Source organism: Alosa pseudoharengus, unplaced genomic scaffold (genome assembly GCF_046254945.1).
Source record: "Alosa pseudoharengus isolate Yale_2024_CS ecotype anadromous, Long Island Sound unplaced genomic scaffold, YU_APseudo_1.1 YU_APseudo_1.1_scf_4, whole genome shotgun sequence".
NCBI lineage: Eukaryota > Metazoa > Chordata > Actinopteri > Clupeiformes > Clupeidae > Alosa > Alosa pseudoharengus.
The window spans coordinates 9869473-9888877 of record NW_027468774.1 but is presented as its reverse complement, the minus strand read 5'-3'; the positions used below and the strand labels follow the sequence as shown (position 1 = coordinate 9888877).

The following is a 19405-nucleotide window of genomic DNA, read 5'->3' as shown; positions in this document are numbered from 1 at the left end:
TGGCGCTAGTTGCTAATGAAGCTAACAGACCCCTTAGTCCCAGTCTGTTGTTGCTAGTTGCTAATGAGGCTAACAGACCCCGTAGTCCCAGTCTGTTGGCGCTAGTTGCTGACGAAGCTAACAGACCCCGTAGTCCCAGTCTGTTGGCGCTAGTTGCTGACGAGGCTAACAGACCCCGTAGTCCCAGTCTATTGGCGCTAGTTGCTGACTAAGCTAACAGACCCCGTAGTCCCAGTCTGTTGGCGCTAGTTGCTGACGAGGCTAACAGACCCCGTAGTCCCAGTCTGTTTGTGCTAGTTGCGAATGAAGCTAACAGACCCCATAGTTCCAGTGTGTTGGCGCTAGTTGCTAATGAAGCTAACAGACCCCGTAGTCCCAGTTTGTTGGTGCTAGTTGCTGACGAGGCTAATAGACCCCGTAGTCCCAGTCTGTTGGCGTTAGTTGCTAATGAAGCTAACAGACCCCGTAGTCCCAGTCTGTTGGCGCTAGTTGCTGACGAGGCTAACAGACCCCGTAGTCCCAGTCTGTTGTGAGAGGCCTGGAGGTGGAGAGTATTGTGCTGCCGTGTGCTGCCTTGGTCACGCTGCTGTAGGCCAGTTCACAGGTGTGCTGTAGTGCTGAAGGCCGATTCACAGGTGTGCTGTAGGCCGATTCAAAGGTGTGCTGTAGTCCGATTCACAGATCTGACTCAAATGTGGCTCTGATTCGGCCCTGATCTGGCACTGTTCTGATGTTGGTCTAGGCCTGATCTGGCACTGTTCTGGCCCTGATCTGGCACTGTTCTGGCCCTGATCTGATGTTGGTCCTGGCCTGATTTCTCATGAGTCTGTCTCTGTCCCTGCTTCTTCTTACGCTAACGATGTTAACCAAGCTGAGCTGGTTATCCCGAGGTCTGGCCATCATCGCTGTGTGTTTGTGAGAAAGAGAGGAAGAGAGAGTGTGTTTGTGTGTGTGAGAGAGTGTGTGTGTGTGTGTGTGTGTGTGTGTGTGTGTGTGTGTGTTTGAGTGTGTGTGAACGATAGAGAGTGTGTGTTTCAGTGTGTGTGTGTGTGTGTGTGTGTGTGTGTTTTAATTAGTGTGACAGATTTAGGGAGGGAGAGAGAGAGAGAGAGAGAGAGAGTGTGTGTGAGAGAGAGAGTGTATATGTGTATGTGTGTTTCAGTGTGTGTGAAGTAGTGTGTATGTGTGTGTTTGAATTAGTGTGAAAGATTTAGGGAGAGAGAGAGAGAGAGAGAGAGAGAGTGTGTGTGTGTGTGTGTTCTGTTTGTCCACACGTGGGGCCATTTGCGAGTCACAGCTTCCGCAGCAAATGAACAGCGACGGTGTGTGTGTGTGACAATTGAAACAGTCCATTTCATTGCAGCGGTCTATTGAATTGTAATGTTCAATTCAATCGAAAGACTGTTCCTTCACCATCGTATTTGTTCTTTTGTGTGTGTTTGTGTGTGTGTGTGTGTGTGTGTGTGTGTGTGTGTGTGTGTGTGTGTGTGTGTGTTTGTGGAGGTGGGGGAATATGATGGTTAATGTTTGTTTTTAGCTAGCTTTTGCATCAAAACATCAAAGATGAAAAAAACAAACCTGAAATCCTAACCCTACCCTACAGAGGATCCTCTGGGTTTAGTTTTCTGTTGCCAATATTGCAAAGGATTTGTGTTAAGATCACCGGCTATAGATATGAGACAGAGAGATGGAGAAGGAAGAGGAGAGAGAGAGAGAGAGAGAGACCCCTTGGCCCTCTGCTCTATTGGTTGGACTCACACACACACACAAACAGTACACACATACACACACGCACCCACACACACTCGCACACCCACACACACACACGTGTGAGATTCAGAGAGGAAGACAAATGAGTGTTTTCCAGCGAGTCGACACGTGTGAGATTCGGGGTGGCAGTCATTTCCCCCGTGCAGCTGCTGGCTAAAAGCTTTCATTAATTAAGAGCATTCTTTCCTCCTCATTTGCCTAATTAAAACTGGGGCCTGTGTTGCTGAGATGCTGAACTTTCATTTGAATTATTATTATTATTATTATTATTATGCCTTCTTATTATTTCTTATTTATTTTTCACTTTAAAACGTTCCTCCTCCCTGTCTGGTCTGCAGTGTGTCATGTCAGTCGATAGGAGTTTTGCAGAGGCTCTGCACACACACACACACACACACACACACACACAGAGGGCCAGATGTACTAACGCTTTTGCGCCCACTTCAGGCGTATTTGTTTCGCAATGTGCGTGTAAAATCATTGCGAGGTATGTACAAACAGGCCGCAATGATGTAAAAGCGCAAACTGCCTGTCGTGGGAGCTGAAAGTGGCAGATTGTGTTTGTCATGTCATGCATATGCATTCATGGGAGGATCCAGGGTAAACTGGGAGTTTAGCGTAAAAAGATGGGAGGGGAAGAGTAAAGAGCGCCTAGTTATGTATTCCGCAGTATGTACAAAGACTGCTCCTGAAAGCGCACGTCTATTCTGCGCCTAAATACTTCCGCCTTGTAAAAGCAGGTGTTAATCCAAATTGCAGTTCAATGCGTCAATAAGAGAACCTTTCAAAGACAACAGAATCGCTATTTAGAGCACCAGTTTTTGTGGTGAAAGTATTTGTACTACCAAAAGCAACCTTAACTTTCGTTGGCCTTTCGAATGTCTTACTTTCACTTTCACGTCATTCACTTAAACTTTCCTACTTGCTAGATTTGACCAATCTTCCATAGCCTACGTGCACAAGTAGTTTGAGTAGAACTACTGATCTTCATTATCTCCCTGCTTGTTTACATCTTATCATGTATGGTATTATTTCTTGATCGCTAAACGTTTGATTCTTTTTAATGTTGTCATTAGTTAACTTCATTCAACTGCGCTTGTATGTAGACGCTGCCATTCAGTTGTGGACATTCGTAAATTGCATTTATGGGCGGATAAAGGCGCAGTTTACACTAAGGGTTGAACGATTGATAAATACGACGGAAACTTGGGTCTCAGCGTTTGCAATCTGCGGTGTGTCCATGACGCTGATAACGCTACGTTCGCAAATGTACGTACATCTGGCCCAGAGTGTCAGAGTTAGCCCAGCTCACTTCTGATATTTGATCTGCTCATTCCCACTCAGGGCTTATTTGATAAGCGATCCCGTGGAGGTGAGCACAAACCAAATCCCCCTGCCCCCAGAATAGATGTGTGTTTAGAGAAGCCGTATTCCCCTGCCCCCAGGATAGATGTGTGTTTAGAGAAACTGTATTCCCCCGCACTTAGATTAGACTCCTGAGTGTGTTTAGTCTCCTGTGTGTGTTTAGAGAAACCATATTCACCACACCGGGGATACACTCCTGTGTGTGTTTGGAGAAAACAAATCCTTCTGAAATCAGGGCCTTGGCCACAGACTCCGCTAAACAAACCACCACATCTGACACCTTATGGCAGATTAAAGGTGCAGTCAGCAACCTCTTTATGGCAGATTAAAGGTGAGGTTAGCAACCTCTTTATGGCAGATTAAAGGTGTGGTCACCATAGCTGAGGCTTTACGACAGATTAAAGGTGTGGTCACCACATCTGACACTTTATGGTAGATTAAAGGTGTGGTCACCACATCTGACACTTTATGGCAGATTAAAGGTGCAGTCAGCAACCTCTTTATGGCAGATTAAAGGTGTGGTTAGCAACCTCTTTATGGCAGATTAAAGGTGAGGTTAGCAACCTCTTTATGGCAGATTAAAGGTGTGGTCACCATAGCTGAGGCTTTACGACAGATTAAAGGTGTGGTCACCACATCTGACATTTTATGGCAGATTAAAGGTGCAGTCATCACATCTGAAACTTTATGGCAGATTAAAGGTGTGGTCACCACATCTGACACTTTATGGCAGATTAAAGGTGAGGTTAGCAGCCTCTTTATGGCAGATTAAAGCTGTGGTTAGCAACCTCTTTATGGCAGATTAAAGGTGTGGTCACCATATCTGAGGCTTTACGACAGATTAAAGGTGTGGTCACCACATCTGACACTTTATGGCAGATTAAAGGTGTGGTCAGTGATTGTACATGATTTAAAGCCCATTCTGGGATTCTTTAATGATGTTGCTCACTAGTTAGTGTCACAACAATAGTCAACAGCCTATCACACACACACACACACACACACACACACACACACACACACACACACACACAGGTATATATGTGTCATCTAGCACACATATGTGTGTGTATGTGTGTGTGGGTGGGTCCTGCAGAAAAGAGGAGGAGGAGGACAGGCTTTAGAAAACACAGGCCCCAGAGCCCCATTATCTTTATCTGATGCTGATTGGCTGGTTTATCTCCCCGCCTGATTCTGATTGGCTCCTTTTTCATCTTTAATGTTGCAGGCTAGCCTTTACCGAGGAGGGTGCAGCCGGTTTACGCCCTACTAGAGAGGGACAAGCAACAGCTCTCTCTCTCTCTCTCACACACACACACACACACACACACACACACACACACACACACACACACACGCCAGCCTGCACCAAGGAGGGTGCAGCCACTTTGTGCCCTACTTGAGAGGGAGAACACACACACACGCACACACATTCACACACTCACAAAGATACGTACATACAATCTTGTTCTCCTGGGATGCTAAAGTCAACTAAATGCTTCCTGGTCACCTAGACCAATCCAGCGACTCCTGCAGAAAATAGCAAAGACTCAAAATGGCTTCATATCTACACACACAAAACACACACACACACACACACACACACACACACACACACACACACACACACACACACACACACACACATTCTACACACAAGGTCTAATCTGGTGTACTTGTCTGATATCGCTACTTCTAATGTCGAATTTTCTGGAATCTGTTTGTGTATTTCTTCTGTATTTCGTTTGTCTCTCTGAAATGTTTGCATGTGTATATATATATATATGTGTGTGTGTGTGTGTGTGTGTGTGTGTGTGTGTGTGTGTTTTGCGTGTGTATATATGTGTGTGTGTGTGTGTCTGTGTGTGTTGCGTGTGTTTATGGGCTGAAGTGGTCAGAGGTGGGAGGTCAGCTGATTTATGAAGTGTGTGTGTGTGTGTGTGGGGGGGGGGGGGGCATTAAAGGGTGGTGCAGCAGTGGAAATTGAAAAAAGTACCAGGGAAGAAAACACACACACATGCTCACACACATGTGTGTGTGTGTGTGTTCAAGAAGAGAAGTGAGTGCTGGTCGTTTTCTTTATTTGAATTGTGTTTTTCTCTTGCATTACTGATTTATAGTGTGAGTACATTTGGTTTGCGTTCTGACTCAGAGCAGCCAATGTGTACATTATGAAGATATGCATTGGTGTGTTATGTTAAGGATGCTGTGCAGTTAACTCAAGATCTATTTGATGACTTACAGCAGTCCATTTTAAATCTGTATTTATTTGTTGTCTAGTTATCTGTAAGTAAGAAAGTAAAAAAAAGTATGTCTTTATTTAAATAGTGCATTTTTAAACTCTTTTCATTTCACATGTTGTAACTGTTATGTGTAATGTTATGTCAAGACTGTGACTGTTAATGCTCTGTGTGTGTGTGTGTGTGTGTGTGTGTGTGTGTGTGTGTGTGTGTGTGTGTGTGTGTGTGTGTGTGTGTGTGTGCGCGCGGTGTGTGTGTGTGTGTGTGTGTGCGTGTGTGTGTGTGCGTGTGTGTGTGTGTGAGTGAGTGTGCGTGTGTGTGAATGTGTAAGGACAGAGGATATTATGTGAACACATTTGTATGATAGTGTTTATGTATCTCTGTGCCTATTTGTTTACTGTGTGTATGTGAGTCTGAATGTACGAGTCATTCAGTGCTCAAGTCCAAGTCAAGTCACAAGTCGCTAAATTTAGCTCAAGACTCAGACTCGAGTACAAGTGTGTGTGGGTCTGTGTGTGTGTGTGTGAGTGTGTGGGTGTGTGTGGGGGTGTATGTGTGGGGGTGTGTTTGGACTGTATTTGGGCTTTGTGTGTGTGCCTTGAGCGTGTTTGTGATAAATTAATTGCATGGTCTAGTGCTCCATCTAGCTGCTCAGAAACAGTCTGCTGCTGTTGCTGTCGATACACACACACACACACACACATTCACACACACACAAACATACATTGACATACACCCACACACACATACACACACACACATATCAGTACACACTCACACAGACACACACACACACACACAAACACACATGCACGATAGACACGCATGCACAAGACAATAATTACACACCCCAGAAATAGAATCTTCCAAACTGCACCATAACTTTATGTGTGTGTGTGTGTGTGTCTGTGTGCGTGTGCGTGTGTGTGTGTGTGTGTGTGTGTCTGTGTGCGTGTGGATGTGTGTGTGTGTGTGTGTGTGTGTGTGTGTATGTGCGTGTGCGTGTGCGTGTATGTATGCATGTATGTGCGTGTGCATGTGTGTGTGTGTGTGTGCGTGTATGTTTGTGTGTGTGTGCGTGTATGTATGCGTGTATGTGCGTGTATGTGTATGTGTGTGTGTGTGTGTCTGGGAGGGGGGGGGCATCTCCTGGGATTTCCAGGCTAGCAGAGAGAGGTGTGAACATAAAGAAGAGAACAACACGGCTGAGATCGATCTGCTGGAAGACTGCCTGGCCCGCACCGGGGTGTGTGTGTGTGTGTGTACTGCCTGACCCGCACCGGGGTGTGTGTGTGTGTGTGTGTGTGTGTGTGTGTGTGTGTGTGCGTGTGTGTGTGCGTGTATGTGTGCGTGCGTGTATGTACTGCCTGGCCCGCACCGGGGTGTGTGTGCATGTGTGTGTGCGTGTATGTGTGCGTGCGTGTATGTACTGCCTGGACCGCACCGGAGTGTGTGTGTGTGTGTGCGTGTGCGTGTGTGTGTGTGTGTGGGTGTGCGTGCGTGTATGTATGCGTGTGTGTCTGTGTGCGTGTGTGTGTGTGTCTGTGTGCGTGTGTGCGTGTGTGTTTGTGTGTGTGTGTGTCTGTGTGCGTGTGGGTCTGTGTGTGTGTATGTGTGTGTCTGTGTGCGTGTGTGGGTGTGTGTGCGTGTGCGTGTATGTATGCGTGTGTGCGTGTATGCATGTGTGTGTGCGTGCAAGTGTGTGTGTGTGTGCGTGTGCGTGTATGTGTGTGTGTGGGTGTGCGTGCGTGTATGTATGCGTGTGTGTGTGTGTGTGTGTGTGTGTGTGTCTGTGTGTGTGTGTGCGTGTGTGTTTGTGTGTGTGTGTGTCTGTGTGCGTGTGGGTCTGTGTGTGTGTATGTGTGTGTCTGTGTGTGTGTGTGGGTGTGGGTGCGTGTGCATGTATGTATGCGTGTGTGCGTGTATGCATGTGTGTGTGCGTGCAAGTGTGTGTGTGTGTGTGCATGCATGCTTGTTACGCTGCTAAACTTCTGAGTAGAGAAACAGGAGCCCACACACACACACACACACACACACACACACACCTTACTCTTTTACACTCCCCTCACACATTACACAGACACACACACACACACACACACACACACACACACACAGTCACGAACACACACACACACACACACACATCCTCCTTACTCTTTTACACTCCCCTCACACATTACACACACACACACACACACACACACACACACACACACACGCACACAGACACAAAAACAGACAGTAAGTCTCAGAATGTATCTGATTCATGTAGCGATTTGGTGATGTTGACCTGTGAATGTGTACAGGAGTGTATGTGTCGTACATTCAGAGTGTAGAGGGAGCATGTCGCGGTGAGTGAAGGGTTGTGTGTGTGTGCATCCTATCTCTAAATGAGATCTCTGCTTATTGAGGCCTGCTCTTATCGCCTATCTAAGGATTAAATTGCCTCGGATGCTCCTTTTTAGTGATCGTGTGTGTGTGTGTGTGTGGGTCTGTCTGTGGGTGTGTCTGTGTGTGTGTGTGTGTTCAGAGGAGTCCTATAACTACCCTCTCAATATAATTTCATTCAACTATTTACTGACCCACATAGTGAGTGTGTGTGTGAGAGTGTGTGTCTGTGTGTGTGTGTGTGTGTATTTAGGCTTACTGTGTATTTGTTTGTTTAACAGAACATTCTGCATCGTCTAAGTGATAAAAGTATGAATGTCAAACGTACAAAAGAGCCCATAATATCCATGACTATAAAGGCTAAATACTCAAACAATGCAATACCATTGTGTTTAATTATATTTAACGTTGCCAAAACCCCTCAAAGAATACAGAACCACTCAATATTCAACAAAAATGTTTTTTGTTTTATAACCTTAAGATCCTGATGATATTTGTAAAGGTTGGGAAAATGCTTTAAAACATGTACAATCTTTATCATAGTGATTATATCTATATGAGACAGTAAAGTGTAGCATTTCATGTACGCGTGTGTATACTATATTTCCAAAGCTATGGAAGCAACAATCTGGTGCTATGTTTTATGTTGATGTATTATTTTCACTACTGTTTTGTTAATTACTGTTCATTTGTGTGTATACTGTATGATTGTAAAGACCTCTAGGCGTGTGTGTTTGTGTGTTATAAAGACCTCTAGGAGTGTGTGTTTGTGTGTATACTGTATGCTTGTAAAGACCTTTAGGAGTGTGTGGAAAGATTGAAGAAGTGGACGCAGTGTGTGTGTGTGTGTGTGTGTGTATGTACTGTATGTGGTTGTGTGTAAGTGTGTATATGTGTGTGTGTGTGTGTGTGTGTGTGTGTGTGTGTGTACAGTATGTGGTTGTGTGTGAGTGTGTGTGTGTGTGTGTGTGTGTGTGTACAGTATGTGGTTGTGTGTGAGTGTGTGTGTGTGTGCCACACAGCAGAAAGACGTTCATACAGTCTTATTCTATCATCTTTTGCATGGCACTCAAGTCCTTTGTGTAGACTGCTGGAGGGGTCTGGGTAAAATTACTCTTCCAGAGAGGTCACAGTGTGTGTGTGTGTGTGAGAGAGAGAGAAGGAGAGAGAGCGTGTGTGTGTGTGGCCGTCCATGTGTGTGTGTGTGTGTGTGTGTGTGTGTGTGTGTGTGTGAAGTGTTGATCATTTTCTGTTTCTTTTTTGGTTTGTTTCTTATTTGTTTATTGTATTTATTTATTTTAGCAAAAAATAAGACATATACAGTGTTTGTAAATACAAAGTAAATTCAGCTGCATAGTTGTTGTGTGTAAATAATGTTCCATCTCTTGTTTGGTGTATTTTCGCTAATAGTCATTCTGCAGGGGTGGTGTTGTGTTTGTGTTTATGTTATTGTGTTTGGGTTTATATGTTCAAAAGAATAACAGTCCAAACATTTTTTTTTCTTGCTCTACTCTGGCTTGAGACTGAAAAGATGTTACAGTTCAAAAGAAACACACACTTTATTTGAGACAGTCCTCTTTTGGGTGAGGATACATTATAAGAGCAATGTTTACTCTCTCAAATCAATACACTTTGTCTTTGAACAATACTACTGGCTGCTGTGTGTATCTATCTATCTTCTATCCTGGTGTAAAGGTCCACGTACAGAAAGAGAGGTCCTTCCATGCTACCATGCATGGGTTATACCTGTTTACTGAGTAGTTAGCATGGGTTCTACCTGTTCACTTAACACAGGAGGTTCTACCATGCATGGGTTCTACCTGTTCACTTAACACAGGAGGTTTTACCATGCATGGGTTCTACCTGTTTACTTAACACAGGAGGTCTGAGAGGTCCTACCATGCTACCATGCATGGGTTCTACCTGTTCACTTAACACAGATACCATGCTACCATGCATGGGTTCTACCTGTTTACTTAACACAGGAGGTTCTACCATGCTTTGGTTCTACCTGTTCACTTAACACAGGAGGTTCTACCATGCTTTGGTTCTACCTGTTCACTTAACACAGGAGGTTCTACCATGCATGGGTTCTACCTGTTTACCTAACACAGGAGGTCTGAGAGGTCCTACCATGCTACCATGCATGGGTTCTACCTGTTTACTTAACACAGGAGGTTCTACCATGCTTTGGTTCTACCTGTTCACTTAACACAGGAGGTTCTACCATGCATGGGTTCTACCTGTTCACTTAACACAGGAGGTCTGAGTAGTTAGCAGCTCCACTGGGGACTTGTGCTCATTAGAATCAGATGATGTAGTGACTGCTTGGAACAAATATGTGGTAGGATTCTACTAAAGTGTGTGTGAGCAAATACACACACACACACACACACTCTCACACACACAAACACACACACACAGACATACACACACACAGACATACACACACACATACAGCTTGAGTTGTGCTGACCTGTGCTTAGCTGCCTTCTCACATCTGAGTGTGTGTGTGTGTGTGTGTGTGTGTGTGTGTGTGTGTGTGTGTGTGTTTCCACAGTAAGCACCAGAGGGGACGACGGGATGAAAGAGGGACATCAGCTCTAAGATGGCAACAGTGAGGATAAATGGAAACCTGAAGACAAAAAAACATCAAGGAAAAAAAGATGAAAAACAAAACAAAAGCCCTTTCCATTCTGTCTTGGTGTGGAGGAGAGGAGAGGAGGAGAGAGGAGGAGAGGAGAGGATCAGTGCCTGGGTCGCGAGAGGAGAGGAGGAGAGAACACTCGTCTATGAAGGGGGAAGAGGAAAGAGTAAAAACCAGTGGTCATCATACAAAAAACTTTTTATTTTTCTAAACTTTTTTAAGTTTATGTTTTGAAAAGAGCAAAGCTGAGTGTATATATGGTATATGGATGTGTAACAAAAAAAATACAAGTACTTATGCATCCACGCCGTGCTGATTTGGGGGAGATGCAGCTCCCCCTAGTGGCCACCCCCTCATACAGCACGTCCCCCACCCACTCACCACGTCAGGGAGGGAAGCAGCCCAGTCATGGACTGGGGCCAGTCAAGAGCACACACACACACACACACTCTCTCTTTCTCTTTCTTTCTCTCTTTATCACTCTGTCTCTCTCACACACACACACTCTCTTTCTTTCTTTATCACTCTCTCTCTCTCATACACACACTCTCTTTATCTCTCTCTCTCTCTCTCACACACACACACACACATACATGTAGAGAGGCATACCCAAATTAGATCAGATTATTGGTTAGAGTCTTCCACTACTATCACCCCTCTCTCTCTCTCTCTCTCTCTCTCTCACACACACACACACACACACACACACACACACACACACACACACAAACTCTCTCTCTTTCTCAATCTATCTATCACTCCTCACTTGCTTCTGTGTAGAAGGGGTAGAGGTCAGAAGTCATGACCCTAAACCTATGATGTCAACACTGATACAAACACCTCTTACACACCCTAAACAAGACTTGCAAACCTATGATGTCACAGAGAGAGAGAGAGAGAGAGAGAGAGACAGACAGAGACAAACACCTCTTAGACTTGCAAGTTTGTCAAGATGTTTACATACTAAGGGACCCTGACTAAACAGAGAGAGAGAGAGAAATATGAGATAGGAAAGAGAAGAAAGGGAGAGTAGAGAGAATAGAAAGAGGAGAGAGTCGACAGGCTGAGTGTGATGGAAGCAGAGAACTTTGGTTTAAGGATGAGAGCTTTGGTTTAAGGATCAGAGCTTTGGTTGAGAGAAGATCAGAGATGTGGAGAGAAACTAAAAACAGAGAGCTGAGGAGAAGTGGTGCATAAGAGTAGTGCGATGGCCGCAGGTGGCATAGAGTGGTGCGATGGCCGCAGGTGTGTCATGGTGCAATGTCGCCCCCTACAGGAGACAGAGGTGTATTTCAAGTAGGTGGTTCAGTGACAGTTCTGAGCAAGTTAACCCTGAGGAAACGGTAAACATTCTAATAAGGAAAAAAACAAAAAAAACAAACGGCTGATCTTTTAGGAGGTGTACCTGTTACTGTGAGGTACCTTGCCCAGGTGTGTCACTAAACCACGCACCCTAAAACACCACGCCAGAGAGAGGCGTTGCACCCACCAGGGGGGTAAGAAGAGGCTGCGGGGGCGTCGGGGTATGAAGGATGCCAACTTCATTAAAAAAATGCAATTTTATTAAGGTCTCACTTTTTTGTCTACTGAAAGTCCACATTAGTGGCATCTTCTGTATGTGAACGTTCTACTAATAACATGCTTCTCAGCATGGTTAAAAGAAATATGTTGGTTGTAGCCATTTACTAATGTCGTATAATTGTATTACTAGTACAGAGAAAAGAAAACGTTTATATAAAATATATATCTATTTGTGATTTGCCACCCTTGGGTAGGATTTCCACGTTCCATTTCTGATTGTGACTTTCTGTGGTTTGATGCGCTGTCACCGCGCGGAGGCGTCTGGTGGAGAGAAGGTTCTAGAACAGACGCCTCCAGTCTTGTTTGTTCACTTCAGATTCCTGGCTCTGCCTCTGAATGTACTTGTAACTCTTGAACTTTTCTACGTGTGTGTGTTTGGAAGCCGTGCTTTGTAACCGTGTGTGTACCTGATGGACTCCGGAGAGAGAGACGACGGGACCGGAGGGACGCATCCCTCTTTAAGTCCTTCACTCGCTCGCTCGCTCTCTGTCTGGGACTGAGGGGAACCTTCTAGAAACAGAATTTAGGACGGTTCCTGATCTGCCTACGGAATAACAAAAAGGACAAAAAGGCCTCTGTGTTTGAGGCGTTTCGGTTTGGATTTTTTTTCGGTAATGTTTTTTTTCTTTCAGACACTGACCTTGTCTCTCAGACAAGGCCTGGATGCTGTGTGAGACAGGATGGAGATGGATGGTGATCTACGGACATACGAGAGACATGTGCGCCGGACATGTCACGGGCCAGGATCCGCGTTTTCCGCCTGCTCTGCTGGAGTCTGCACAGAGTCAAGTGTGTCTGTGCAATGCAGCCTGTCACACTTGTCAAAGAGTGTGCAGTACGTGTGTGTTTCTGTCAGATCGCATTTTTCTAAGTCTGAAAAAATGAGCTTCCAAGGACTCGAGCGCTCCAATGGGCAGCTGAACACACACACACACACACACATCCCAACCTTAATCCCACAGAGTAAAACACACAAACATACGCAAACAGTCTACAGCACTCACACACACACACACACACACATCCCAACCTTACAGTACTTCCACAGAGTAAAACACACACATACACAGTCTACAGCACACACACACACACACACATCCCAACCTTTACCAGAGTAAAACACACACTGTCTCATCCTCACTTTGGTACTGTACAATAAAACACACACACACACACATGTCCCATCCTCACTCTGGTACTGTACAATACAACACACACACACACACACACATACATGTCCCATCCTCACTCTGGTACTGTACAATAACACACACACACACACATACATGTCCTATCCTCATTCTGGTACTGTACAATAAAACACACACACACACACATACATGTCCCATCCTCACTTTAGTACTGTACAATAAAACACACACACACACACATGTCCCATCCTCACTCTGGTACTGTACAATAACACACACATACATGTCCCATCCTCACTTTGGTACTGTACAATAAAACACACACTCTGGTACTGTACAATAACACACACACACACACACACATCTTTGCTCCCATCAAGTAAAATGATTAAAAGTCCTGCGTCCTTCCTCTTCTCTGTTTTTGTACGAAGCTGGAAAACTCCACGTTGAGTGATTGTACCTGAACAACACTGTCCTTCTCAAGGACCACGGAGGAATCCTCAAACCGCCTGTGTGTGTGTGAGAGTGTGTGAGTGTTGTGCGTGTGTGTGACAGAATCTGCACTGAAAGAGACTAAACAAATTAACTAACAAAAGATGTCAATGCACAGAGTTCCCAGACCTCTGGCTCCTCCTCTTCCTGTGCACTCAGAGATCCCATACATCTGGCTCCTCCCCTTCCCGTGTGAACAGACATCTGGCTCCTCCCCTTCCCGTGTGAACAGACCTCTGGCCCCTCCCCTTCCTGTGCGCCTCCTGACCTTTCTGCCCTCGGGCTGGCTGTTTGTTTGTGTGTTTGTTTGTTTTCTGCTCTGAGCCTCTGTAGACTCCAGTCTTGTTTACATATCCTGTATATTGGACTCTTCTGTGATAATTGTTTGGTTTTGTTTGGTTTGTTTGTTTGTATTGCTTTTTGTGCACACACACACAACACACACACACAAATTCCCCTTTCAGCACATACCCTAGTCCACATACAGGCCAGAAAAACGAAACCTTTTTCAGCCCACAGACCATACCCTCCACCCCTGCCCAATGCATACACACACTTTACCCCCACCACCCCAAACTCACACACTCCAGGCTGGTGCATTGTGGGAGGTGTATGCCCAGGCCTTGGTGCACTGTGGGATATGTAGTCTAGAAGGAGTTCAAAACTATCTTACTCTATCAGCTCCATGCTCAGCCTTTTCTAATCTTATAACTGTCCAGGTCCAACTCATGAGCTACATACAGTACATCTGCTGTTTACGCAACAATGCAACACAAGATGATGTCTATTTATTTGATCTATTTATTTACTTATTTATTGATGCAGCTGTTTATTTTGATATATTCAGATAAATATAGGTGATATATCTATATAAATATATTTATGAGATGTTTAAAGGACCTCTAAACAGCTCTAATAAGAAATCCAAGGCTGACATTTCTGCAGGTGGGGAGGTATAACTCTAATGCAACGTTCTGCAGTCGGGGATGTATAATTCCAATGGAACGTTCTGCAGGTGGGGAGATACAACACTAATGCAATGTTCTGCAGGTGGGGAGGTATAATTCTAATGGAACGTTCTGCAGGTAGGGGGAAAGATAGATAGATAGATACTTTATTGATCCCCAGGGGAAATTCAAGAATATAACACTAATGCAATGTTTTGCAGGTGGGGAGGTATAACACTAATGGAACGTTCTGCAGGTGGGGAGGTATAACACTAATGGAACGTTCTGCAGGTGGGGAGGTATAACTCTAATGCAACGTTCTGCAGGTGGGGAGGTATAACACTAATGGAACGTTCTGCAGGTGGGGAGGTATAACTCTAATGGAACGTTCTGCAGGTGGGGAGGTATAACTCTAATGCAACGTTCTACAGGTGGGGAGGTATAACACTAATGGAACGTTCTGCAGGTGGGGAGGTATAACTCTAATGCAATGTTTTCTTTCTCTCCTTCTGTACGGCTTGTGTGTGCTTCAGATAAACAGTACTATTTATTACCATGACGACCATGACATTATTACTATTATCATCAGAATTAATATGATTATTAATAAATATTTCTTTCTTCAAGAAAAAACGATATCTTGTTGCCAGTATGTCCAGTGGCTGGCTGATGTGTGGGTGTGTGGGAGAGACAGAGAGAGAGAGGAGATAGAGTGTGTGTGTGTGTGTGTGTGTGTGTGTGTGAGAGAGAGAGAGAGAGAGAGAGAGAGAGACTGGGAGAGAGGAGACAGAGAGAGAGAGAGAGAGGAGTATAAGTTTAGTATAATTATATATACTCTTTTGATCCCGTGAGGGAAATTTGGTCTCTGCATTTATCCCAATCCGTAAATTAGTGAAACACACAGTGAACACACAGTGAGGTGAAGCACACACTAATCCCGGCGCAGTGAGCTGCCTGCAACAACAGCGGCGCTCGGGGAGCAGTGAGACCCTTGCTCAAGGGCACTTCAGCTGTGCCTAATGGTCGGGGTTCGAACCGGCAACCCTCCGGTTACAAGTCCGAAGCGCTAAACAGTAGGTCACGGCTGCCCCAGATATAGAGAGAGTGGGAGAGAGGAGACAGAGTGTGTGTGTGTGTGTGTGTGTGTGTGTGTGTGTGTGTGAGAGAGAGAGAGACTGGGAGAGAGGAGACAGAGAGAGAGAGGAGATAGAGTGTGTGTGTGTGTGTGTGTGTGAGAGAGAGAGAGAGAGAGACTGGGAGAGAGGAGACAGAGAGAGAGAGGAGATAGTGTGTGTGTGTGTGTGTGTGTGTGTGAGAGAGAGAGAGAGACTGGGAGAGAGGAGACAGAGAGAGAGAGGAGATAGTGTGTGTGTGTGTGTGTGTGTGTGTGTGAGAGAGAGAGAGAGACTGGGTAAGAGGCGATAGAGTGTGTGTGTGTGTGAGAGAGAGAGAGACTGTGACAAAAAAAAAAAACTATGGCAAAACAATAAATACACATGGTAGAGCTTTGTTAGAGCTTTGTCAGTGCCAGGGTCTGTACATTGTCAATGGGAGGCTAAGAGGAGACTCAGTAGGACAATACACTTACAGTTCAGTCCTTGGATGCAGTACAGTCGATTACTTTATAACAGACCTTCATGAAGATCATTTAAGGGCTTTCACAGTAAATCCTTTGCCACCTTTTTCTGACCATTCACAGATAACTCTCTATCTAAACAGAACTAATGGAAAGCCCAACTTTTCTCAATCATCTATAATGCATAGGATGAGTAAGACCTACAGATGGCGTGAAAATAGCAAAGATCAATATGTTAAAACAATCAGACAAGATGACACAAAGGCAATGATAAATATGTTTCTGAACAACCCCTATTCAATGAACAAAGAAGGAGTAAACAGTGCGGTTAATGATTTAAATAAAATATTTGACCATATAGCCAAATCATCTGGGTTGTTATCTCACAGAGGTAAAACAAAAACTATAAACAAGAAACCAACTTGGTATGATACAGAATGTAAGACATTACGGAGAGAATTAAGGAAATTATCAAACCAAAAACACAGACAGCCCAACAATGAGGTCATTCGTTTACATGCTGAGTACAAACATAAACTTAAGACTAACAAATCTAGTTTCTTGTCAAAACAAATTGATGAACTAGAGGAATCAATTGACGCCAATAATTGCTGGGATCACTGGAAAACATTACAAAACAGAAACTCAGAGGAGTTAGCGATTCAAAAGGGAGATATATGGACAGATCATTTCAAATCCCTGTATGAAAACAACCCATTAAATAATCATCAAAAACAAATAATTCAAAAATTGGACAAATTGGAACAAATTATAAAACCTTATCAGAATCCCTTAGATATGCCATTACTGAAAAAGAATTGGAGGAAAAAATAAGAACTCTACATCCCAAAAAAGCCTGTGGGTTTGACAACATATTGAATAAAATGATCATTAACACAGACCCCACCTTCCAAAGAGCCATTCTTAAACTCTTTAATTTAATTCTTAATGTAGGACATTTTCCTGAATTATGGAGCAAGGGTCTCATTTTACCTATATTTAAGAATGGTGATAGGTTAGATCCGAGTTACTACAGGGGTATATGCATCTGCAGCAACATGGGCAAATTACTCTGTTCCATAATAAATTCTAGACTGACATATTTTATCAATCAACACAACATACTAAACAAAGCACAAATTGGTTTCCTCCCAAATCATAGGACCTCAGATCACATTTTTACACTACACACTATAATTGATAAACACGTTAAACAAGACAAATCCAAATTATTCACATGCTTTGTTGATTTCGAGAAAGCCTTTGATTCTGTATGGCACAAAGGTCTACTCTACAAATTATTAGAATATGGGGTTGGCGGGCAAACATATGATGTAATAAAATCAATGTATTCCTCAAGTAAATGTGCAGTTAAGATTGGAAATATGCAAACAGATTTTTCCCCCCAACACTGTGGTGTCCGTCAAGGCTGTGCAATAAGCCCAATGTTATTTAATTTATATAATATTTATATATTATATATTTATATGAATATTCTGGAGAAATTTGCAGAAAATTGGTCACTAAAGGTGACCTTAAAAAAGACAAAAGTTGTAGTTTTCCAAAGAAAAAAACAAAAATAACAAAATTATGAAATTTTCAATTGGCAAAGAACTAATCGAACAAACACAAGATTACACTTATTTAGGGATCTCCATCAACTCAACAGGAAAATTTGATTTGGCAGTAAAAACTCTGAAAGAAAAAGCACAACGATGTTTATATGCTATCAAAAAGTCAATTCAAGCCAATATCCCCATAAGAATATGGTTAAAAAATTTCAAGCAAGTCATCGAACCTATTGCCCTCTATGGGTGCGAAATATGGGGACCTAGCCTGGCGAGCCAGACCCACATTAAAATGTAGGGTCTGGGCACTCACCGTTCGCAGTGCTCAATCCGAGGGGCGGGATAATCAGTTGTCTTTCAAATTCCCTCTGCACGCAATAGGACGCAATAGGATATTTGTTTTCAAGTAGCAGGGAATTCAAGCCAAACCGTTGCAACTCTGCCATCAATCATTATGTTAAGCCCACCAAACGACTCTATACACGATTTCAATGCCCTGATTAAGTTTCGAGTTGCTAGACTAGCCCTGGCAGCAAAAATGTAATTTGCTGCCGCTAGGGGCGCGTCTAGATTTCTAGGCTAATGGGGACCACTTTAAAAATATGAATTTGCGGATTGGGAGAAACACCCAATTGAAGCCCTGCACACGGATTTCTGCAAAAACATTCTTAAAGCTCACAGAAATACTCCGCATAATGGCTGCAGGGCTGAACTAGGCCAGTTCCCATTAATTATCAAAATAAAAAAAATAATTCTAAAATTTTGGAAGCACATACAATTTAGCGACCCCAATTCAATACATTATAAAGCCCTAAAAAGCACCGAATTAAATATAGAGAAGAGCCCCCTAAATCAATTCATTTTAAAGCACAGCAATCTCACTCCAATTAATTTGACAATGTCCAAAACTAAAAAAGATTCTATTCAATTAGCAAATAAAATCCATCCAAATTGTATCATAGAAAAAGAAAAAGAAAAATATATATCATATTGGACCGAAATCACGAAAACCCAACACAAACTTGAATGTTATCTTACAATTAATCACAAATATGAATTGGCCCCACATCTAAAAACTCTCAAAGACACAAAATTGTCCAAAATATTGACTATGTACAGACTCAGCGAGCACAATCTGAACATTGAAATAGGTAGAAGGAAACAGACATGGTTACCAAGAGAGGCCAGGCTATGCCACCGTTGCCAGGAAAGTAAAATAGAAACAGAGCTACATTTTCTAACAGAATGTCAATTTTACAAAGACCTCAGAGAAACCTTCCTTACAAAAAACATACTCCCTGAAATTTTAAATGAAAATAATGAAGGTAAGCTAAAATATATCCTGGGCGAAATTCCAGAAATCACACTGGCAGCTGGAAGATATGTACGAGCCTGTCACGAAAGATGAAATGCAACCATAAGCCAGTGATTACACCCCACTGTTGTTTATCTCTTTTTTTCCCAACCAATTTAACTATTCTATTAACCTACTTTTTCATCCCTCTATTATTTACATTATCATCTTATTATTATTATTTTTTTATTAGTATAATTATCATTATTGTCTCCTGTTTTGATTATTCCATGTTTTTTTTTTTATGCTTTGGCAATATTGTAACTTGAACAGTCATGCCAATAAAGCACATTGAATTGAAATTTAATTAAATTGACTGGGAG

The 19405-nt window shown here is 43.3% G+C and overlaps 1 protein-coding gene across 1 annotated transcript in view; it reads left to right on the top strand.

The window, feature by feature from the left end:
* rbfox3a (RNA binding fox-1 homolog 3a) overlaps nt 1–4408 on the top strand; it is a 172958-nt gene extending 168550 nt beyond the window's left edge. Inside the window, exon 13 of the mRNA XM_076265800.1 lies at nt 4364–4408. Coding sequence (XP_076121915.1) covers nt 4364–4408 — 45 coding nt within the window. The remainder of the gene's footprint in view (nt 1–4363) is intronic.
* The last annotated feature ends 14997 nt before the right edge of the window (nt 4409–19405 follow it).